Source organism: Passer domesticus, chromosome 8 (genome assembly GCF_036417665.1).
Source record: "Passer domesticus isolate bPasDom1 chromosome 8, bPasDom1.hap1, whole genome shotgun sequence".
Taxonomy (NCBI): Eukaryota; Metazoa; Chordata; class Aves; order Passeriformes; family Passeridae; genus Passer; species Passer domesticus.
In genome coordinates, this window is record NC_087481.1 from 37,470,206 (window position 1) to 37,495,075 (window position 24,870).

A 24,870-nucleotide genomic window follows, 5' to 3' on the forward strand; every position below is an offset into this window, starting at 1 on the left:
CACAGCTGCACAGCACATCATCTTTTCCTTCAAGCCAAATATTTTATCACTTAAACTATTTTATCATTTATCAGTGTACCAATGGTGACATATTTGCATTTATCTGCCACAAATATGAAAGCAAACCTGCAGCAAAGCCTTACGGCAAAAGAACAATACTTTAATCATATGGAATTACAATTTCAGTATGCTCTAAGGAGGGAGAAAGTGACCTTTGTGGTGGCATATTAGGCACAAAAAATTGGAAGACTGTAGCACTCCATTAAAAATATTTGAATGTTTCTGTTTAAGACAAAAATCCGAACAAACCAACCTCAAGAGAAATGTAATGTACTCCTTAGACATGGATCGGGTAGCTAGTGAGGCTACTCTTTGGAGTCCTATAATAAGTGACCAGAAAATTAATTCCAAGTTCATTATGAACATACATTAGCTATGTTCACATATTAATAGAACTGAGGATAACAGTATGGTCCTCTGTATAGAAAGGTTAGTTTTCAACTTGTATCATGGAGGAGAGTCAAGATCTTCTTAAATCAGGTACATTTCAGACATTAAACAGAAGAAAACTGCAGTACTACAGAAGTGCTTCTGCAGCATAAGTGAGGTTAATCAATTTCAAATAATGTGCTATTAACAAAATTCCATCATTCTTTATATGTTTGCAGAACAGTGCTTGCCTGTAATCTAGGTAAGAACCTTTCCATCTTCAAACAGAGCATCTGCATCATACCTCTCAAGACAGAATCTTCTCCCAAGTCAGAATAATTAAGCATTAAATTAAGCTCTTACAAACTGTCTTCACTGCATTCACTTGGTCTTTTGATTCTACTGTAATGGATTATCTATTTAACTTAGTCAGAATTTAATCCAGTTTTACAAATCATGACCAAAGAAAGATTATTTTAATCCAGCTATAAAAGCTTGAGCTCTTGAGCCAACACACTAGATAGACTATTCTCAAGCTTCACCTGTGCTACTGTATGAGCACTGCACATCCTGAAGCACAAAAAACCATGGGAGGGGACTGATGAGTCCTGACTTTAGACTTTGGAAACATAAACAGCACGTAAAGCCTGCATTTTCTACTCAATTTTACATCAATCAAAAAATACACACATGTAGTCAGGGCCTCAAACCGCCTATGTTTTTGAGCTGTGTGAACTAATGGTAGAAGGCAGGTAGGTGCATGGGAAAAGGTAGGCCCAATGAAACAGGTGAAAAAAAAAAGTGGTTTTTACTCCTTTGGCAGATGAAGTCCAACACTTCCCATATATGTGTCTCATTTTCCCAAATTATTGTAGGCTAAATATAAAAATATCAAACTCTGCAAAAGAACCTAATAGAGATTATTGCATGACAGGAAACAGCATGAACTATACTGTGTCCTATACCACAATGGCAAACTCAAATCATAGTTGGCTTTTTCCTTCCCCTAATTATGAGCAGTCAAACCACAAAACCTATGTTAAGATCTTATCAGTTAAGGTTCCCTCATGGGAAAAGTTCAGAAACAGCTGTACACAGAATCACTGCTCAGCTTCAAGTCTCCAAGGTAGTCACAAGTTTAGAAGAATGAAATCTGTCCATTTTGACATAATATTTGGGCTTCTTCCATCACTTGAAATATTTGTATTAGTGACTTCCTAATTAACACTTTTGTGAAGCATTCAAAACAAAAGTAACAAAAACCCCCACAATATAGTGTTTTTACTGATATTGGTATCACCTGGGAAGCACAGAGTCGGAATACAAACTGGTAATTTGGGCAAGCTAACCCAGAGAATGTAGTTAAATTGCACGTCATGTGAACAGGTTTCATACAGATTATACATTGCTGCTGCTAAGGAAGTATTGACTATAGCTTTTCACTCAAACTGTACACTGATGAAGCTAAACAACCAACACTATTCACAAAAAAATACCTTCAATTTACTTCTGCTAAACTGACACAAAATATATTTTTTAAAAATACTTTTTTAAAACCAAAACAAAACCCCTCTGTGTTTTGCTATTGTTTTCACTAAGTGGGTTATCTGCTCTAGATTATGCTACTCTTGGACAAGCCTGAAAAAGCACATCTAAGAAACAAAAAAACAAGCATAGAGCATAAATACCAGACCTTACTTCTGTGGTACTAACCACAGCAGGAATAAGTGCTCATGGCATAAGCTGGACCAAATAGAGCTGTGATGGCATTTAATAGATCTACTAAGAAAAAAACTTTTGTAGACTAATTATACTGCTTTGTGAATACAAATGCATTAAAACTGCAAATAAAATATAAACATTACTTTTCGCCTAGCATTATGTTAAAAACTCTTAGGAAAAGTGGTATTTTTACTTGTATATAAAAGTCAGCATATCAACAGAGTACAGGAGAACAAATGCAACTTCACAGAGCTCTTAACAAGCAAGAGCTGCTGCTTTTGGTTTGAAAGGCAGTTCTAAGTCATGCTTCCCTGTTGCTATTTTGTTTGTATCAAAACACTTATCATTGTACCCCTTTTAATATCAGCCCCAATTAAGAATTTAATTACTCCCTTCCTGGTTTTATAGTCTAACAGCTCCTTTTCAATGAAGAGTGATATATGGTAATATACGATATTCCTTGTGGTACCTCCTCCCAGTGCAACTTCTTCCAAGAAAACAGTTTAAAATTACAAACTCAAGGGTTTTTCTCCAACTGCAGCATTTTGCAATATTTTACTGAAAAGCTATCCAAAAGCAAGCACCCTTTATTACAGACCTTAAAAAGATCAGAGGCGAAGGGGACTGCTAGACCACATAACTGTGTCCAAGTTGTTGCAAGTATGCACAAGGCTTGTCTGAGCCATTGTGGGCTGGTCTGTAACAGCAGCAAGGAACAGCAGCGCTGTAACCCAGGCTGTGCCAGAAGCTGCCATTTCCAACCCTGATACTGGAAGCTGCACTTTTGAGGTTATCATGCAACCTGCCTTATAATCACCCTTATCTGCAATGAGGCCACAGTCCCTCACAAGTGAAATATACCACTGCAGGAGCCATTATATTTTGGTCTGCTTTGCCTGAAGAAAGAATTAATATCAGTTTACCTTAGTCATGCAATATATTTTAGGGAAGGTTGCTAAGAGATTAAAGACTTAATTTTCATATATAATATTATGCAATAGTTAGTTTTAAAACTGAGGCAATCTTAGAGATGCTAAGCAGACCGTTCTCTAAAGCCATGACAACATCTCTGATTTTTGTATTATTAACTTTCAAAATACAAACCAGGTGACAAAAGAAATCTGTTTGATATGAAGCAGAGGTAGAAAGGAATTATTGGAAATGTACTGGATTTAGATGTCAGCATTTCAGTAAACTAAAAGGCAAAGGAAAAAAAATCCATAAAAACTCCACTAGGTAAAAGAGAAGAGCAATTTCTTCAGTCTGAGAAGATATTTTGAACATTTATGGTGGAATGTATTTCACTAAGTTTTTTAACACTGTCTTCAGAAAAGGAAACCAATTTGCTTATTAGGGAAAAAATATATTGGGAGTAATGAAACAAATACAAAGCTGCTTCCTTTTTATGTAATTTCAAAGACTTATCATTTGACTGTGGTATTTCTACAGCAGAAAAAACACAGTTCCTGGGTTGAGAATATCATATCCCATTGTGTTACAGCTTTATGTAACAAAATTCATTTAACATAGATTCTTTTCCTTTTATTCCTAGCATTAAAACAGAATTTCTAGTTTTTGAACAATATAGTTTCTACAGAAACAGCCCAACACTTCCTGAAACTGCATGGAAGTTGGTCAACTGTGTATTGGTTGAAGTGTAATCCATGTAAGATGTGGGCTGAGAACCCTGTAGAAGAATATATACTTGATAAAATAAATGAACCTCCAAAGCTTTGAGGAATGAAGTGAAAGTTACACTTAAACAGGGCAGGGAAGATGAACTTAAACTGGATCTGAAAAATATTTTTTTATAACATGCATTAGACACCAACCCTTAAACATAGTTTATTTGATTTATATAGAACAATACCTTACTTGATTTATATTTTACTCAGTGACTTTATGAAGCAATTGAAATATCCTCAAAACACTTTCTGATCCTTACAAAACAGAATTTTCTTGGACAAAGCTATACTGATCTGAAGACCTTGATTGTTTTACAAAAAAGTATATAAACACTTATAATCCAGAAATGTTTTCTGCAATCCAAGTACTTTAAGCTTCATCTGGGGAAGGCTACAATCCCTTTCCCAATCCCTTTCCAAAATCATTCTAGAAATTAAATACTTCAAATCTTGAAAATCTTAATAAAATTCTGTGTACTAATTTTTTTCTAAAGGATGGGAAAAACAAGTCTACATGGAAGCTTTATCACAATAGTGAACTATGACCTTTAAATATACTCCCATAGACTAGGTGTACACTCATAAATGTAATCCCAAGTAAATGTACTTATGAACTTGACAATCATCAGATTCCTTAAACTATATTTGAGGGAAGTCTAATCAGGCAGAAACAAGAGCTTCTCCCCTTGGCAGCACTTGAAGAAAGGCAGAGCTTTCAAATTCTGAAAAGATCAATAAGCATGTGGTGACAACAAAGTTGAAAAACTCAGTTTAATTAAAATGTTGAACACAGTTACCAATCCAGTAAGATACCAACACTTTAAAGGTAGTACAAAATAAGAAATTCTTACAGCAGTCCGATGCTCAGTACCTGGAACAGGACTAAGCACTTTTAGCATAATCTTTGTATTCACTAAATCCAGAATTCAACAGTAGAGCAGCTGCTCAGTGCCTGCTCTGCAGAATTCAATGAACGACAAAAGGTTACCTTAATTCAATGAGATAATCAGCACACATTTATCCTCTACCAAGAGCTTTCCAACCATCTGCAAGGCGGCAGAGCTGACTGCCTATAAAACAACTGGTAGCATGCTGACATGTCCTCACATCACTCATGTCAATGAAAATTTATCTCTTAGCAACAGCTAAAAGAAGCTGAACTTCCAGAAATATTTTAGATGCATCACGAGCCAACAATTTCTTCACAAGTGATTTTGATTGCTGCTGATCTCCAAACAGATGTCTACTCTAATTGGTAAAATTTATTAAATACATATCTTAAATAAGAAAAAGTCAAGTTGTCATGCCCTAAGAAAGCAATAACAATGGGAATCATTCTAGCTGTGCACATAAAAGACAAAAGCTGCTGGTCTCACAGTATCAGTAACAGTGAAGTAAACATGCATGTGTTGTGGGGAAAAGAAGGCATTTGCTATTAAGGTTGCTGTCAGAAACTGAAAGCTAAGACAGAAGTCCACTAAAACAAAGATAAATATTTTTGACAGGAAAGCAAAATAAGAGATTCAAGGCTAATACCACTTAGCTACTAAAACTATTTTATGATTTGCTTCCCTGCTACATGGGAGCAAATACAAAATTTTAAGGCATTAATCTTTACAAGTAAATTCCATACAAAACCTCTGATATAATTAGAAATACACTTGTTTTAGCAAAACTCATTTGCATTAGCAAAACATCAAGCAAATTAGAATTTTAGCTCCAGACGGATATCAGGAAATGGAAAGAGCTTGTTCTCAGCTATATAACAAGCTCTTCTCTAGAAAACAAGTCATGCAGAGGCCTCTTTAAAATACATCCAAAGACAATATTGAGAAAGAAACAACACAAATCATTCATATTCTGCTTCATGTTAGCAGATAATGAGTAGTTTTGCTTGCTTCCATCACTAGTATTTTCCAGAAGACATACAACAAAATCTGTCAATCCTAGGCTGAATAAAGCCACATTTATTTACTTGAATTCACAGTCAGAATTGAGCTATCACCCTGAATTCACAGCAGTATAGGAAATTGGGAACACAGAGGAAGATTCCTGCAGTGGTTTATTAATCCAAATAAAAGACTCCTACCACCCATCTCATGTTCAGATCAGAAAAGACTCCTGCAACTCTCCACTGAAGGAGTGAAAACATGCCTACAAGAAGAGCAGCTAGCCACTGTTTTTTAAACACAGTGCACAAATTCATAAAGCAAAAACAACTGCCCATTGTCACAAAAACTCCAAATGGCAAAGCACAGAACTTACTGAACACAAGCACCAGTAATTTCCTTCCTTAAGTGTATGGCAGACAAGCACGTTAAGTGAGCCAACAAGAGCAATTCTGTGACTAAGCCACAGAGCAAGTCACTGGCTTCCAAGAGAATGTGAGCTCCAGTTGGAATGTAGCTAAAACAGACACGTACAAGCACAGAAAGAGACCATCCTACAGGCTCTTAGCACGTGCTGCTACCTTGAGAGCCCATCCTGCACGTGGCTTGAGTCATTTCTTGACTGATTTATCTATAAATTTCAGACCTTCAGAAAATATCTGCAACATCCAAAAGCCTGCTTTGCTAGATCAGTGGAATGCATGACAAACATATAAAAATAAATACATTTGGTTTACTATACAATTTTTCAATATTAAAGGAGATTAATATTTGCAAAACAGCATTAATAAGTTTTTTGTGACATTCAGTCTTTACAACTGGATAAACAGGAGAAGGAAGAGAGCTAGACAGTTCAAGGCAGAGCAAAAATATTCCGACCAGGAAAGACCATGTTTATGTATAACCCCATTGTTTATTACATTAACCTCTGTGTTTATATTTATAAACTGACTGATAGCCAAATACTTGCAGGAGTCAATGCACTGTCCTCTTCCTCCACCATTAACAGATTTTTGTTAAACTGACTCCTCAGCAGGCATACTAGCATTCAGAGGTCAAGAGAGAAAAATCAAAGTAGGACATGAAAGCGGAGTATCTTTAAATTTGGAATAGAAGGGAGTGATACAGCAGTCTTCATAACCATAGAACTTGTTAACTAGCTACTATTAAGTTCAGTGATCATAACAGAGCTTACTTTGGTCTTAAGAATCTGTTCAGGGTCAAACACTGACTTTTTCATCACCTATTTAACGGTGTTTTTGTATAATGTCTTCTCTAACTACTGCTCATTATCCACTAATGCTAAGCATTTTAAAGAATTCCACACTACTTCCAAGTTAGGTATTATCACATTTTTACCAATCAGGTTGCTGAGGACCTTGCCTATCCAGCTCTGGTCACCTCTGAGGATGGAGATTCCGTAGCTACTCTGAGTCCCTGTTCTAGGTCTCTCTATCCTCATTTTAAAGGATTTTCTCCTTCATCTATCTGCAATTTCTCTTGATGCAACTTACACCAGTTATCTCTCATTACTTTGCCATTTGAAGAACAGCAGTCTCCATCTTCACTATAATCACCCAACAGATAGTTCTGAAAGAGGTGCTTGAACACAACAGTCTCACACATCTATGGCAATTTTATCTTGACTGTACTGCTTTCAACTGTTATGTGTAAATACTTCCTGCTGCCTAGGGAAGTTTTGGAATCACTGTCCCTGAAAGCATTCACAAAGCATGCAGATGCAGCTCTTGGGAACATGGTTTAATGGTGAACATGGCAGTGCTGAGTTAACAGTTGGACTCACTGATCATTGAGGTCTTTTCCACTCTAAATAATTCTATGATTCTACTTATTCATTAGTTAAGAACTGCCTGTACTCTATGTCTGAAACACAGGTGCCACTGACATTTGTCTTTTATTGAGCCAAATGCAAACACTGCTAGTTAGTGTTGCCATGGATACATGGACATTACATAAAAATTAGTTCTTAAAACTACAGTCACTCATCAGCACCATTTTGGAAAAAAGCAGATGTGAAATTGAAGCCAACTTCAAAATACCACCAGTGATGGAGAGCATGTGGAAAACGTGCAGCAAATTCACCACAGTTTAAGCTAGCTCTGCTCTCATTCTGAGATGAGGAAACATCAGCCATGCCTACCAGACACCTCTGCTGAGATCATACACAGCTTTTTTCCTGTGCCAGAGTCCTGTTTGTAATTAAAACCAGAAGTCTCAAGCCTATACCACCTAGAACTGCTTTATTTGGTAACTGCTGGACTGTACCACCACAACCACGAGGGGAGAAGAAAAGTACTCTGCCCCCCTAGACCCAAAAAACATGACAAAGCAGAAATTAATGCATATTTGTAGCTAGTACTGCAGTGACAAGACATAAGAGTAGACAATTTACAAGTCTGCAGTTTCCCCCACCACACGGATTTTTCCTTTTGTAACATCTTATCTACAGCACAACCTGAAGTCAAAATAACCCACACAGACCTGGAGCTAAGCCCAGCAGCCCTGGAGTTGCCTGCACAGGCATCCCTGTAACAGGTTACACCCATTCATTTCAAGAAGCCTGGCTGTGCCTGCAAATTCAAAACTTTAAGCTCTTCACAAAGAACCTGGAGAGGAAAAAAACCCACAGAAAAATCCATGTCACACCAGTAATAATATTCCTCAATAAGGGGTACGAGCAGATTGGGGAATAACAACAATAAATACAAGTAATTTTGCAACTGAAGGAAATGACAGTACTTTAAAAGCTGATTTGTTACTTACCAGGTAACAATAAAGGACAGCAGTGGATCTGTGTCAGCTAAGTGATGCCTGATCTGACATGCCATCATGTCCAAAATTCTACAGCCATCATCTGAACCCTAACACTGCTGTTCCAGTGCACAGCAGCACTCCATCCACTTGGTTCCCTACAGTCCTAGTGTCCTGGCTTGAAACAGGCCCTCAAATCATGGGTCTGTCCTTACACCCAGGCAAATATAGTCCTGAACACAGAGAACCAAGCTGCTAACAGGACCATAAATGGATTCAAAGTTGTAAAGAAAACTTTAGAGTTTTTACCAGTTGAGTCTTAATGCTTGCTTGAAATTCTTTCAAAAGAAATTCTATCAAAAGAATTTTGATAGTTTTACAACTATCAAATTGGAAAAACACAGTTAATTAGCAGTTAATCTATACCTGATCTCTTTTTTGACAAGAAAAATAACATATCAAAAATAGCAAGACAATTTCAACTGCAAGTTATCAAGATTTTTCATTACATTTTACTATAAAGTTCCTGCAGCAATAAGAAACAACATGGAATTGCTATCACATTTCAACTGACACAGAAAAAATACCCAAGAGTCAAGACCATCACTATTATTGAACACTGAAGAGCAAAGACACTTTGAACAGGTAAGAAACCAGCACTGAGAAATGATGCTATGTAGCTCTCCTTATTTCTAAGGCAGCCTTCTTGTGTTTCTGTTTTAGAAGGAATTTTGATGGAGATATTTGTGCATTAACTAGTTGAAGAAAAATTAGTCCAGGAGGAAAAATGCAAAGAGTAAAACCTCTAACCATAGCTTAGGAATTCAATGTCACTCCCAGTTAAAATAGAGGAGTCCACAGAAAATAGCACAGATTAATAAACACCAATAGAACTGCTGGAACTACACAGGATTTCTTGAACTCACTGATGTCAGTTTCAATGCAGGACTCATTGCAGAACCCCACACCAATTAACTTCGAAGGGAAACAACAAAAAGAATCACATTTTAGCATGCCTTAGGATTAAACAGCTTGCAGTATAAGGTTTGGAATCACCCCTTACAATAAACAAGAACCACATGCACATCATACAGAACTATGTTCAGAATATCTAGCTTGGGGGAAAAGAACAATGAGTAGGGTCTTCCCTCACAGATCTACAGGCTACTGCAAATAAGACCCTATTTGCAGAAAACAATTCACATCAGAGATTCCAAACTAACCTCCACCCTGCCTTATGAAGAAATAGACCAATCTCATTCAGGAAACAGCAGTATTTAACTTACTTCCCACCGTACAATTCAAGCAAACTTTTACAAATATGCTTCTTGGGTTGGTCCAAATGTGCTGAATTGTAAAACACATAAAAATAAGCCCCGAAGTCTAGATATCCATCTATAGAGTGGTAGGAGTTGCTTCTCCACAATATGGGATGATGAGAATTTTCCACTTCAATTTTCTGCTAAGCTCCAGTATCTCAGGTGTTAAAAGGATCTAAGTGTTCCCTTGGCTTATGCACAGAGTTGGCACTTTCAGCATTTCAGAAGCTACGTGAACAGGAGGAAAACCAAAACAAAAACACAAACTACCACACACACACAAAAAACAAAACCCCCAAAAATAAAATAACAACAAAACCCAGCAAAAAATTATTCAAAATCCAAAACCTAAACACCCCAAAATGCAAGAGCAGCAGAACCTAGCAATCATCCCAGAACTTCCAGGACCAGAGCTACACACAGTTAAGGTGCAGACCACCCTTCCAAGAAATAAAGGTAACTTGTGAATTGAAATAATGAGAAACACAAACATGAGACTTCATGTTTGCCAAGTAATGCCAACATTCCTCAGCATTTTGTCACCATTAAGATGTTATGAGGAAACAAAGGTTGCATCTTAACAATATTTTATGGACTGACAAAGTCCAAACCTAGATTTCTCTTTCATTTCCCTGTGGACAGTCACTTCAATTGTTGCACTACAGACACTCTAGAAACTTTCCCATCACTGTATTTTGGTGCTCAGACCCACCCTCAGAAGCCCAGACACCACATTAAGGCAGCTCCCAAAGTTCAGCATTACTAATATCCCCTTATGTGTAAATCTGCAAGACACAATTCATTTCTGCCTCCCTTTTCTGTTTCTGCACAGTGGAAATCTAGAGGACAGAAGCAACAAGAAATCTCAACCAATGCTGCCTGGCTGCCTACCCACAGGAAGTCAGGAAGCTTAAAAACTGAGCAAGGAGGAGCCTGAATGCCAAAAAGCAATTCGCTATAGATTGGCCCTTTGCCTGAAAGACAGAAGGAGGAACACCCAGTGTCTGCACTGGCACAAGATACATACCAGAAAACTGAAATTCTACCCATGCCAAGTTACATTTGAAAAGCGAAATGTACATAGGCCAGTGAAAACAAAATTAGATAGGAGTTCAGGGCAAGAAAAATTAATAAAACAAGTTCAGTTTTGCATGAAAGTCAGCTTAGAAAGACAAACTAAAAGTGAAAGAGATTAGTAATTTTTTTCATGCCAAGACTCAGATGAAAATCAGTTGCTGAGCTGTTCAAGAGAGCATTGAGGAGAACCAACATCAAGCCATCTCCATTTGAACACTATCTTTGAAGTTTAAGTACTAATTATTCTGAACATAGCAAAGATTAAACTGCTGAGATAGACTATGCATTCCCACAGCCCTCTGATAATGTGACAACGGCCACTCCCTCTTCATCTTTAAAAGCTCAATGTATCCTTTTAAATTACGTCTAAAAATAAGCAAACAAAGAGCTGCCTACAGCCTACAAGTATCTGTTTCTTTGTGTTTATAGTCACACAGCACTTGTGCTCAGGAGGTGGCTAACTCCCAAGACTTGCTAGGTTTCATGCAGCTCCCAAACTGCAGAACCTTCCCAGTGCTTGTCCAAGTGACAATGAAAACAGAGAAAACATCAGCGATATTGCCATTCTACAATTGACACCATCAAAGTTCTTAAAACTAACCATAAGTTTTAAATAGCACTTTGCAGCATTTCCAGAAGCACATTTTAATGCTTCAAAGGCTTATTGAAAAGCTAAGTATCACTCAATTTTCCTCTCTCTTCACACCCTTCCCTACTATGTAACCAGTTTTTACACTGCATTTCCTGGTTAACATATTCATACAGCCCTTTTCAGGAAATGCTTGGTGAGAAAAGGTGTGAAGCAAAAGGGAGGGTATCTCTGCACGATACTCTTGAGCATAAGGAAGAGCACATAAGAGCAGTTAAATTGTTTAAATATGCACTGCAACATAGTGAAGTGCACGAGATCAAACGGCTGCACAACAGAATGAATTATTTTTCTGCTTTCTTGTGCGTGTAGGTTTTTTGGCTTTTCTGTTTCTTTATTTGAGGAAGATTTTTTCTAGGTTGTTTTTTTTTTTTTCCAGGACATGAAAAAGACCCTGCAACTCTTCATCCTGAAGGATACCACTGTTCTCAGTCTTCCTTCACTCTTAAGGCAGCTCCACCTCTGGCTGGGTGCTGCCCTTCACACACCCAGTTAACACCAAATCAGGCACCTTTTGAGTGCATTGATTCAAGTTACCTGACACCAAGCGAGCATTTACCTCAATGCCATCAGAATACTTCAGGCAACTGAAAAGTCCTTTATGTAATATATACTACTCATGACACTTAGAATATACCAGCTAGACACCATATAGCTGCCAAAAGCTCCTGACCTTACAACAAGATCTGTCTTTCATGAACCTTGTATCTCTTCATTCAGAGATGAAAAAGCAACTCTCCACACACAAGGGAAAGCAAAGGGATCGAGCGGGGAAAATTTCAACAGCTGCACTGCATGCTCTCTTGATGCAAATCAAGAGTTGATACAACTTCTCCAAAATCCAGAAAAGCCAGGCTAACACTTGAAACACCATTTTTATACAAATCCTTTCTTCCAGGCCTATGGATAACAGGAGGAAACACAGCTGCTGTATTTCTGTAACTAACTGCAGCTATTTCTAAATCTAATGAAACAAGAGAACTATATCTAGTTGAATTGGATCACCCAGTTAACAGGGACAAGAAAAGCAGCTCCACAGCATCAAGACTCAGACAAATGTTTAGCACTTCCAGCTCCCTGTTCCAAGTATTCATAGAATGCAATCCACTCAACACTCCTGTCACACAGTCAAGGCTCCAGGTCTGCAAAACTGAGTCCAGTGACACTGCATTTCAACAGTATTTATCTTCTCAGTGCACTACATTCTCAGATGCTTTGGGTGGGTGATTGAAACAAGCAAACAAAAACAGAAAACCCAAAACCAAACAACCAAAAAAACTCCAAACAAGCCAACAACAACCCACGCACAACACAACCACCTTGCCCCACACAGGCCACACTATCTCTTCTGATCACCTTTCACTCAGGAAGAAAGGCTCAGAGTCTGCCTTTGGTACTCTTAGTGTGAATATTCAGACTGACAAATGGAGAGCTCTAATGCACTTCTAATGGACCAAGTCTTCTGTCTCATCCTGATGGGCTGCTAATTATGCATTAAAGAAAGAAAAATAATCAAAAGTACTCAAACTTCCTTAATTATCAAAACATATTTCTATGCATCCTTACATTTGTTCTTTTCCTCCAGAGTAGTCAACAAAAAAATACTAGAACATCACCTCTAGTATTTGAAAATTAAAAAAAAACCCATACAAAATTAGCCACCCCAACAGAAATAATTTCTTACTTGTGCTAGCTATAGAAAGAGCCAAAGACACTTTAAAATATGCCAATCTCGTCAAATATTAGCCATTCCCAAGAGATGCCAGTTGGATGCATTTATTGTATCAATTTCAATAAATAATCTTGACATGCCCCATACTGTCATTTAAATGCTTCCAATAATAATAGCCTAACAGTTTTATTGCAATGTCATCCTGCTTATATACAAATTAACATCAATTTCAAATGAAGATGCAGTCACATCCCAGTAACAGGGATAATTTATGCACGCTTACTTTCAGAAGTGTCCTGAAGTATTTAAAGCCATACATAGTGAAGAACAGTAAAAATCCTGTATTTAAAACCAGTCTCTATATGTTTGCTCAGTAACCCCAGTAACTTAGCACAACTAAGTGGTAAACTACACTAACATGGAACTACTGATTCACCAACCTCACATCAAAACTATTTTTGTCAGGAAAAACCGTATGCCAGTTTTTAAACACGCAAGTCACACTGCTAATTTTGAGGCACCCAAATGAAAGCTCATTTCTTGCCAAAGCACTTGCTAGAGAACAGATTTGTTTGGCTAACTTCTAGAAGACAGATTTATCCTTATACCAGTATTTTAGTATGGCAGTAATGGCTTTTTCAGCACCATGACCCAACAAACATTCCCTGCAAAGGCTGCCAGTCCCAGTAGGTAGCCTAACATGGGTGAATTTTGTTTCTACAAAATTCATGTTACTTGGGCTCCTCAGTACTCCAGCCCTTAACTTTTTTATGTCATTACAGTATCAGAATTACAGTAGAAACCCAAAGTACTTAAACAGCTTTATCACTACAAGTAATTAAATGTTTATAGTGTACAGCTACAGCAGTAATTGCACAGTATGCAGCACTTTTGAATTTTCCAATCTGATTATAGAGCATGAAGCTACATGCATCCCTAAAATACCTGAGAAGTCCAATTTGACAGAAACAGATATCCATACACAAATGCAATAATATTTATCATATATTTGGAGAAGCTCACAAAAATAAAGCTACAGCTACTCACCTCTGATGGTTCCCCAAACAGCTGTTCCTGAAGACCTCACTAAATAATTCCAACAGAAGTGTTTTCTACTCTGCACCCTCCAGCATCTCACCATCAAAGGCAAAAGACCACTGAAAACCATCATGCTGCTTCTAGGAGACACTGGTGGTGCCTCTACAAATAGCAAAGCTGTCTGGACTATTCCATGTCCAAAACAGCTGCCATCAAAGTTAACCAGCCAGAACAGGAAAACAAAAAAAGAAAACAAAAAAATCCCAAACCATCAACTTAGAAATATTTTAAGTCACTTCGACTACAACAGGTACTTTCCTTCTCCCAAAGAAAACTTGAAATTCCAATCACACTTCACCATACTAAATGGGAAATTATCAAAGAATGCCTGCAGACATGTCTTTGACACTATCCTTTCATAAACAAAAAAACTAATTGATAGCCATTTCTCCCTCAAGGCTGAAACTCTGTGAACAATTAACTTCAAAACAAGACTCAAGTAATAGCAAAAATAAATCCAGTAGGAAGCACAACAAAAGTAAAACAGAAGGAGGATACTGCAGTTCAGCTCAAATTGTCACTTGGACACCTTCACTTCTGTTCCTAGAATATTAACATTAATTCCAGTTTCTATTCACTGACATTTTAAAGCTCACTATCTACATACAAATATAATTAAAAAATAGTAATTACGTCTTAAACATCACAAGTCATACCAGTGGCATCTCAGGCCATCAAACCACAAGAAAATCTGTATATTCCGGCAGAAAATGAAGGTAAAAGGCCACAGTCAAATCACACAGCAGATTTCAGCTACACCAGTCTGTCAGGCAAGACAGAACAATCTCACACCTACAACAGAGCATACAGCTGTACTCTTCCCTGCTGCTCTGCTCATCTACTGAAAATTCACAAAGCAGACTATCCGATGCTGAATGGCAGGACATAGGGAGCCAACTGAAATTCATTTACCAGAACTGATTCTGCATAAATCTTGGACATGCATCCCAACTCATATACAATTAAATGGGTAAATAAAGCACGAGAAGAATCATTACTTTTGTATTAGGTAAAAAAAAACCAAACAAATAATAACAAGAATAGTTTTTCATTACTACATTAGCTCTCATTTTTCAGACTTACCTGGTCTTTTTCATGGGGTAATAGGCTGACAGGTGGAAGGGAAGCTGGGAAGGTGCTGGAGTATTTTGGAGCTCCTTTGCTTTCCAAACTGCCATAATTGACTCTATACTGAGGACCATCCTTCAGTAACCTCCCATTGTTCACAGCACGTTTGGCCCCCAGCCGCAACCTCTGCTGAAAGGCAGGATTGTTGAAAATACTTGCCAGGTCATTTTGACTTCTCAAATACTTTTCTATGTTTTTCAGGGAGGAGCCATTAGGTTCTTGAAGCCCTTCAATTGCTCTTCTCAAGAGTTTATTCCAATCCACATTACGAAGCTCATTACAAGCTCCTCTAGATCCCTTAACAGATTTAGGAATAGTGCCAGGTTTAACACATGAAAACCGTCCAGGATTATCTGGGTCCTTGTACGATGCAAGACCTTTGTTAGTGACTTTAAGAATAGAACCATCTTGAACACTAAGTTCCAACTGTTCCGAAACAGTCTTCTTATCTAATCCATGGGAAGCACAAACAGCATGACATATTCTCTCTTCAGAAGGCCTTTGCTTTTGCTTTTTAACTTTTTGTATAGCTTCCAGAATCCACTCCGTATAAAGAGGGTTGGCAAGTTTTACCATGGTTGACCAGTAATTGTTTCCAGCCAAGAGTTACCCATAGAGGTTCCTCCTTATCCTTTTAGCAGATCTTTCAGAGGCTGTTCACACCTCAAACACAAATGAAAGGATTCCACACACTGCTTGGACACATGGCAAAAATATCCACCCTGAGGAGTCAGGAAAAGCAGAGAAATACCTGCCGACTGAAACTTTCCAATTATGTTACTGTTACTGAAACGCAGAAGGGGTTCATCTGTGATGACACTGGTACCTCCTTAAAAGAAAGTTTGTTGCAACCTTTAAAAAGAAAAAACAAGAGGCAGGGAGAGAATACAGTTATTGCTGAAGTATTGAAAAATAAAAACACATTCAGACATGCATTCATACTACAGATGCTGCAGTACTGAAAAATCTTTGTGATATTATACAAAACATTTGTTAGTTCCCACCCCACGCCAAACAAGTCATCATAAAATGCTTCTGCTTCTCATAACAGTCAGTGGATTTAGTTTTCCTAAATTCCAACACTTAACCTACTACTGACCTGTTGGACAATTTCCATAGAGTCAGGGATCTGAAAACACTCTCTAAAACAAACTGCCCCCAGATCATTTCACGCGGATTTTAGGCGCACTAGAAAACCCAAACAAACAGAAAACCAAACCCCAACCAATGAAAGATAAATTATTAACCACTTCCAATTCTTACAGTATCCCATCTCTTAGTGTTCTGCCATGTTGATTACACAAAAAATCAAAACCAAAAATCTCAGAACCAAGTTACAAGTATTACATTCTTCATTAATATTTAGGTACCCTACAAAACCAAAAGGCATCACAAAAGCACTTCTCATTTTAAGGCGTGCAGCTCAGAGGCATTTCTGATACAAACCCTTAGGAACAGAAGTGAAAACAAAGTAACAGGAGGCATCTTCACATAAACAGGTTGTCAGCACAAAGATGGGTAAAGAGATCACATTGAAAAATGTTTTATTGACTCACAGTTCAACAAATTTTTTTTTTAACTTATTATGGAACACATCACTCCAATAGAAAATTCAATGGCTACAAAAACTCATTAGAGAAACCTGAAAGAACATCTTGATGAAGAGTTTATTCATTCTTGGAACTCATATGAAAAAAATAAAACCATTTTAAAGTCTCACAAATTAAACTTAGACAGGAGTTGCATAATGAATAAACAAATATATTTGAAGTATTATTTTTTTCTGCCATGAAGTATGAGAACTTTTGAAGGCATTAACAGAATTGCATAATTACTTCAAATCAAAGGAATACAAAAAACAGAAGAAAAACTTCATTCTCAATGTCTTGTAAAGTAGAAGATTCACCAGTTTCACAGTAAAAATTTAAAACTAGTTAATATGCAAGTATATTTATAAAGCTATGGCAAGCAGCCTACAAATAACAAAATCATCTATGATTACACAAGTCCTGGACTTCATTTTTTATTTGTTTATTCCAGCCATCCTACATTTAAATAATGTTAAAAAACTTGAGTAAACTACAACTAGGAAAAAGCCCTGAACTGATACAGTAATCTAAATTATTTTCAACTTCATAAAAAGATTGCTCTGCAACTACAAAGATGAAGAGTACAACACATACTTTTGGCCCTAAACCTCTTTTTTCTTCTACTCCTCAAAAACGTCTTTAAATATAAATTCCAGCTCATGTTTCACACATTATTATACCTACGCAACAGAATTACTAACAAAAGAGCAGCTGGTTACTGGTGAGCATAAAATTTTTCTACATCCAAATAGTCAATATTAATCAATTTTATTAATCTGTCCTTCTCAAATCTGATCAAAGGTTAAACAACTTCAGATTTATAAATATGAGACTTCAAGTGACTGTCAGCCTGAAAGAAACACATTCCTGATGCAAATGCAGGGCCTGAATGCTTACCTGGCTCACATACTGAACCCTATTGATCCAAATGGATTGGATCCTGTTTCTTGCTTCCAGACCGTACTCATGGAAGCTGTATTTGATAACAGTTTTGTGCATTTCAAGTATCTGTAAGCAAACAATAACTTGTTCTGTAAACAGACCCTTTTTATTTACTCCAGCTAGCAAAAGCCATTCTTTCCCTAACAGAATTGTTTATACTCGCTGCTTTCAGATAATTCCAAAATAACACCATAGCTACAAAATGCAGACAAATATAGGGAAGGAAGGAGTTTCCATGGTATTATAAATCCTACAAATTCTCACAAATCTGACACTGAAAATTCAATAATACAGCAAAGCAGAACCCTATATAAAGTGGAGGCTCACTCACACTGAGACTATTTCATACACTCTCCTATAGGTTTGAAAGTTCTCTGCAGCTATATATAAAGCCCCAGATTCCTAGAAAGCTACTTTTAAAGTTATTTCCTTAGTCTGTTCCACTGTAAGTCTTCATTAAGACAGTCACGACTTAATTAAATGCTGAACACTGCATTTGCTGAGTCAGACATACTTGTCTCAGTTTTACATCTACTGCAGTACTGTTGTATTAAATTTCATACAAGCAACCACATCACTTCCATTAAATTCCAGAACACACAGTACAGGGTCTGTTCCAAGCTCCTGGACACTGATGAACATTTCAGTATAAACGCTGTAACATGTGGGTTACAGGAATTTTTATTGGCCAGGGACTGTGGCAAAAGGTTAGCATAAACCTATATCTTCGTATAAAGTCTACTGCTTGGTACAGAAATTTCATAGCCATAGACATTCAGAACTACATTTTTACTTATTTACTTAAAACTCCTTATGTGTAATACAACCTCCTGCATGCTAGCACCTACTAAATCAACCCCAGTAGAGTGGATCAGCAGAAACAGAGTTTCCAATGCACTGGACAGGATATTTCAGGAGCAAAAATCAAGACATCTTAAATAGACACCTTCCAACAGTACCCAAGTTCATTCTGCCTTAAGCGACCACACAAAGTGCATCCAACCCAAGTTTTAAATTGTTTTGCCACAACTTAGAGCTTCTCTTACTCTGGCACTTGGAGTGCACATGAACTCAAAGTGCAGCCCCTGAGCTCCATGACTGCTATGCCAAAGCCTACCACACACCAGAGTCAGAATAACTCATCACTGACAAACATCCTTCCCAGCAAAACAACTCGGGTGAGTGATCCTGCAGCTATAAATTAAGGAGATCTTCCAGAAACCAAGACAGACTGATCTAAGACTGGCAATACAGAAATACACATATTTACATGCAAAGTGACTCGATAACACAAAACAAATACTTTTAGAAACAATCTTGCAAGATTCAACATAAAAGGATACACAGAAATACAAAGTTACATTCAGGTTTCTAAGGTTAGAATGCAATTCTACCAAAACTACAAATAGGTGGTCGTACATAATTTAATATAAAAAGTGTGATGATTGCCCAAACAGATTTTTTAGGAAATACTATTTTAAAGAAGTGATTATAAATTAGTGTATTTAGGCACTCGTGTCTGTTTATTAATCTTCCTCCCCTTGTAATTAACTTTTAATCACCATCAGCAGCACTCATTCAATCACAAAACAGATTTTCCATACTGTTCAATGCACAGGACAACTTCCAAGTTTTATGGCAACAGTCACGAAGTTCCTTCTATGTAATTTGTCATATTTTAACTTCTACGCTCTATGGTATCTTATATTGGAAATAAAAGCATTTGAGAAAGTTTGGCTGTACTATATTACTGACCAAATCTATTAACAAGTCTGCCACTGAAGAGCTACAGAACAGAAGCATTAGAGGGTGAAGTATAACCCATTAGCTCTAAAACATGAAAAACCATCTCTAGTCAAGGCTTGTCCCTTTGCCTAGGTCATAAATTATCAGATAAATACAAAGGAGTTGCAAAATTTCAGCTTGGGATTTAGAATCAATGCAAATGTGCTCTTTATAAGGCACACACCTATTGCACAGATGATTATAATTAAAGAAGGCAGTGACTGAACACTTCAATCTCAGGTGTCACCAGTAATCCTATAATCCTCTAATAAGGTGGTTTTTAGACTGAGCCAGTACCTGGAATTGCTTCCAGGTGATCCAGATTGTGAAAACAAGCAGTGTAGTAAAAAAAAATAGCAACAAAAAAAGCTATGCTTCTCTCTCCACAACTGAAACCAAAAGTTACTACACAAATATCACAACATACAAGCTAAAGGATAGGTTATTTTTTTAAAATTTATAAAAAGTCTGCTTCAGCTTTCATAAATGTAAATGCAGTTAAACTTTTAAAAACTGAGGTTAACACAGCTATAAGAAACAAAAACTAAGAGAAAGGGGGGAGAAGAAGATGGGGGAGATGACAGCAACCTGTGCAACCTGCCGATGACCTGTGAAGCTCAGTCTCATTCTGCTCCCTCCTACCTGCTCTGCACACACTCAGGAGAAGCAGCAGCAGGCCAGCTCTCTGCTGCAGCATCAGGGTCAGGTAAGGATTGCAGCAGAGGAGGAGGACGAAGAGAAGACTGCCATTGCATTCCGTTTTTGCCATTTTTCCTTGCTCCAAGCCATTACTTAGAATTCTGTAGCTAATCAACTCTGTATTCCACCCCCATCTCAATTAATGATGCAAAACAGACAAGATAGTTGTTTTGCTATTGCAAAATACACGGACCTACAAAGAGACGGGGAGAAAGCAGATCCTGGTAAGAACTCCCATCATGCATATCCCTCTTAAAATTACTCAGGTCGTGAAGCCAGCTATTGTATTATGCTTTACACAACATACAGTTTCCAATAATAAGAAAGGGCAATGACACATCTATATGCTTTAAAAAAGATAGATATGTAGACACTACAGTAACTTCAAAACTGCACCAAGGACTCGGGGGTGTGGAGAGAAGAGAGGCACATGTGAAACGAACTGATGGAAGTGCTTGTGCTCTGAGATAGCCCACAAGCTTCTTTGAGATCATACGCTTAAAATCATTTCACAACATGATAGCAGCAAGCGCCACCAGAGGAAACAGCATCAGCACAACATGACAGCAGCAAAATCACCCAAATTCACCTTTCCCACCTTCTCCCGTGGAAGTTCCGAGCACTTTAAAATACAGTACTAGAGAACAGCAGGAAATATGGCAAGGTAATATTCACTGCCAAGAGTTCACCTGGAAAAAGGTGAACTGAAAACATTTCTTCTTGGGCTAGTGGTTTTCAGCAGCAGGGGTGGGTATCCGTCTGCTCTTGCCAGAGGGGCTTATTTTCAACGCTCAGTGACAGAGTGCGAGAGGTGAGGTCCGGGCGAGGAACACACAATGTGAACATCACTTCCCAAACGTGGCACTGCCAGGCTGGACTATTCCCCTCCCCAACTTACTCAAGGTTTTCTCAGCATTAGCCCAGCCACGGAGACGTGAGCGCCGGGAGCCTGGGGCCAAGGCATTGTTGCATGGCAGGGGCCAAGCCGGGGCTGGCTCAGCGCCCTGCCCGCGGTGCGCGGCTCCCGGGCAGGAGGCAGGCTGCGCCCGGGGCAGGGCCGAGCGCGCACCCGCACCGCGGGGCGCGGGCGGGGCCGGGGGCGGCGGTCCCCGCGGGAGGCAGGTGAGCCCCCCCGGTAGCACTCACCTCCGCGGGGGGAGGAGCCTCCTCCGGGCGCCGCAGCGGCTCCCCCTGCTGCCGGCTCTTCCGCCGCTCCCGCCGCCGGGCCGCGCCGGGCCGCCCGCCCCGCTCCGCGCTGCCCGCGGCCGCCGCGACCGCCCCGCTGCCGCCGCGCGCGGCTCGGCGCACCTACGCCGCCATTTTGTCTCGCCCTGTTGTACTTAACGTGAATCCGACATGACACTGATTACAGCCCAATGGAGGCTCATTAAAACCTTACCTACCCCGCGCCCCGCCCACCGCCGCCCGCCATTGGCCCGCGCCGCGCACGCCGCTGCGCGCTCACGGGCCGGGGGGGGCTGTCCGTCACCCGCCCACACCGGCCCCGGCCCGCCCAGCAACCGGCCCGGCGCTCCCATTGGCGGGCCCTGCCTGTCAATCACGCGGCGCGCCCCTTCCCCGCGGGCTCAGCACCGCCCGGCGGCGGGAGGGGGCGGGGCCGGCGGCTGACACTGGCCGCCGCCGCCGCCACACACTCGCCCGCCCCGCCCACCCGCCCGCCTCTCGGCTGGGCCTCGGGCGCTCTCGATTGGCCACCCGCCGGGAGCGGGGGCGGGACTTCTCGCAATCCCGCCCTCCCGTTGGCTGCCGCTGCCGCCCGTCCGCCTGCCCCCACCCCCGGCCTCCCCACCCCCCCGCCGCCGCCCCACCCGCTCGCTCCCGAAGTTTGTTCGGGAGCGCGAGCGCTGCCGAGGCACCGGCGGCGGCCGCCTGAACCAGCTCGGCAGGGCGGGCGGGCGCGCGACACACACTAATGAGCCGCCTTAAATATTGAGCGTCACGCGCGTGCCTCAGAGGCTGGCACCGGCCCGGGCGGGCGAGATGGAGCGGCACGCTCCCAGCAGCGGGCTCCCAGGGCGCCTGGCACTGGCAGCCGCTTATCGCGCACACACACCCCGCTCCGCCGCGGGAGGGAGGGAGGAGGGAGCGGGAACGGGCACCACGACAATGACTCCCAGCTCTGCAGCCACATGCAGGTCCCTGCAAGTTTCGCCATGCGAAGCGCAGGGACTCCTGTGTCACCCCGTCTGCGAAGGAACAATCGCCGCCTCAGAGAGACGGGGTGGGAACATGCAGCACAAAACCCTCGGCCATCCGCTGCCGCTCCGCTCCCCCTCTCCCCAGCCCATGCAGCCCTGCCGCTCGCCCTCCCTCCCTGCAGCGCGTTGCAATGCATTCACCCAGCGCAAACACGTGCAGCAGCCTCCGGTGCTAAAGGAAAAAAAGTACCCAGCCTAGTGACAAGCCCCCTGCGCTGGGAGAGGGGAGGGAAAGCGGGTTATTATGGCAAATTGCAGCCTGTCACCCAACGCAAAACAAACCCCATCGCATGCTCCCTATTATCCCCCGCGTAAACTCCTGGGAATCTAACCTCCGATGCAGGTTCCCCCCTTTGCTCGCAATGACCTCCTTTCTCTGCCCGTGTGTGTTTCTGCAGCAGCGGTTCCTGCGGAATGTGCTGCCCCTGAAACGCGATCGCGGCTCCTCTCTCTCTCTCGCTCGCTCGCTCCCTCCGCTCTGTCTCTCGCTCGCCCGCTCGCTCTCTCTCCTGGCTGCAAGCAGAGCCAGGAACACAACAACAACACAGCCTCCCCCCACCCCCTTCCCCAAACACATACACACTGAAGAGACCCAGCCAGGAGAGCCAGACGAGCCGGGGAGGGGGTGGAGGGAATCCCCAGCCAGCGGATTGATTGCACCAGTTACCTTCCCTAAGCCCCTCCGCGAGAGGGGAAAAAAGAAGATGAATACAGAGAGAATACCTTGTCTCCCCTCCTCCTCCTCCGCGGGGCTCCTCTTCTCACTCCAAAACACTAAAAGGTGGACGGGCAGATCAGACACACGCGTTCGGCTCCCGGCGGGGGAGGGGAGCCACGCGAGCAATTATCATTAATTTAGAAATTAAAACAGAAACCCACCCCAGACCTCCAGCCTCCCCGGTGCGGGCGGACGCAGATTGCGAGGACTGGTGCTAAGACACAGGACCTGATAACAGCTAATTGAAAGGTTAATCTACATAGGCTGTGACAGAAGAGGTCCCTCCCCACTTTTTTATCTGCTGTTGGCAAGTGGGAAATTGAGCTCCCCCCACCTTTTCTGCCTCAATAAAATAAAAAAAAAATAATTAAAAAAAAAAATTTAAAAAAAAGGGGGAGAGGGAAAGGGGGAAAGGCGATAAAGTTTGGGGGGCGGCGCGTCCCCTGGGCGGGAATTGGCTCCGGGAATTGGCCAGCGGCGCCTCCCGGGGGCCCCGGGGGTCGCGCTGGGCTCTCGGTCCCGCATGGAGCCATCGGGAATGCCTCGGTGGAAGCCCCCACTGGCAGCCCTTGGGGCTCCAACACTCCCCCGGGCCGGGGCAAGAGGGCTGTGCCTGAGCTGCCATCATCGGTCTGAGGGATGGAAGCAGCGAGAACAAATCACAGATGTTGTCCTCCCATGGAGTTTGTACATGTAACAAGATGTTACGGGGAATAGATATTAAATAACAAGGTGATAACACGTAGGCTCTTAAGGCTCGCTTTTCCCTGTCTTGGCCGGTGCTGCCAAAGGCCTCTCACCATGTCAGGGTTTTCAGCAATACAGAGTATGCTGAGTTGGAAGGACCCAAGGGAACCATCGAGTCCTACTCCTGGGTTTTAGTACTCCTTGTGATGGTTTTCTCACCTGTGGGCAGCAAACTGCACTTTTCACCCAAGCGTGGCACGACAAAACACCATGGGCTGCATCCCACAGGGTACCACACAAGGGAGGGAAAGGCAGAGCACCCACCTGAGCATCTACTCAAGCAGGCACAGCTAGACATTCCCCATCTTCCCAAACCTGAAACATGATTGTTCCAGACGTCTCCTCAGCATCCTCTTTTCCACATCTTGTGGATGACATGTTGTGTTAGGCGCCTGCTTGCAAAGTTTCCTAAAATATCTGGTCCTGAATAAGAAAATATAAAAGTAAAATTCTAAAAAAATCTCCTTAAGAGTGGGTGGAAAATGACCTTCTACAATAAATTACGAAGGTCTTCCCTGGATGATGCACTGCCTGTAGACTAGTAAGGAAACAAAGTTTCCATAATAATAAAAAAAACCATTAAGATTTAGTGCAACTTCTTTCAGAGTCAGTTTCTGGAGATACTGTGTAAGGAAGCTCTTTGGTGATGTTTCAGAGCACTGTAAAATTGTATGACCTACTTACAGAAAGCTACCTGGTGAAAATAATATTCCAGCATGTATCTATCACAC

General features: G+C 41.0%; 1 protein-coding gene across 9 annotated transcripts in view; it reads right to left on the minus strand.

The window, feature by feature from the left end:
* KAT6B (lysine acetyltransferase 6B) overlaps positions 1–23,700 on the minus strand; it is a 107,389-nt gene extending 83,689 nt beyond the window's left edge. The window contains exons 1-3 of one of the 9 annotated variants that reach the window (XM_064430421.1): positions 23,554–23,647; positions 23,398–23,448; positions 15,396–16,292 (exon numbers count right to left, since the gene is read on the minus strand). In XM_064430421.1, the coding sequence (XP_064286491.1) occupies positions 15,396–16,016 (621 nt within the window). In that variant the 5' untranslated portion in view covers positions 16,017–16,292; positions 23,398–23,448; positions 23,554–23,647. Of the gene's footprint in view, positions 1–15,395; positions 16,293–20,398; positions 20,588–21,353; positions 21,434–21,601; positions 21,795–23,006; positions 23,194–23,397; positions 23,449–23,553 lie in introns of those variants that run through there. The other 8 variants (XM_064430423.1, XM_064430420.1, XM_064430426.1 and 5 more) reach the window with 8 other exon arrangements.
* Between the last annotated feature and the right edge of the window lie 1,170 nt (positions 23,701–24,870).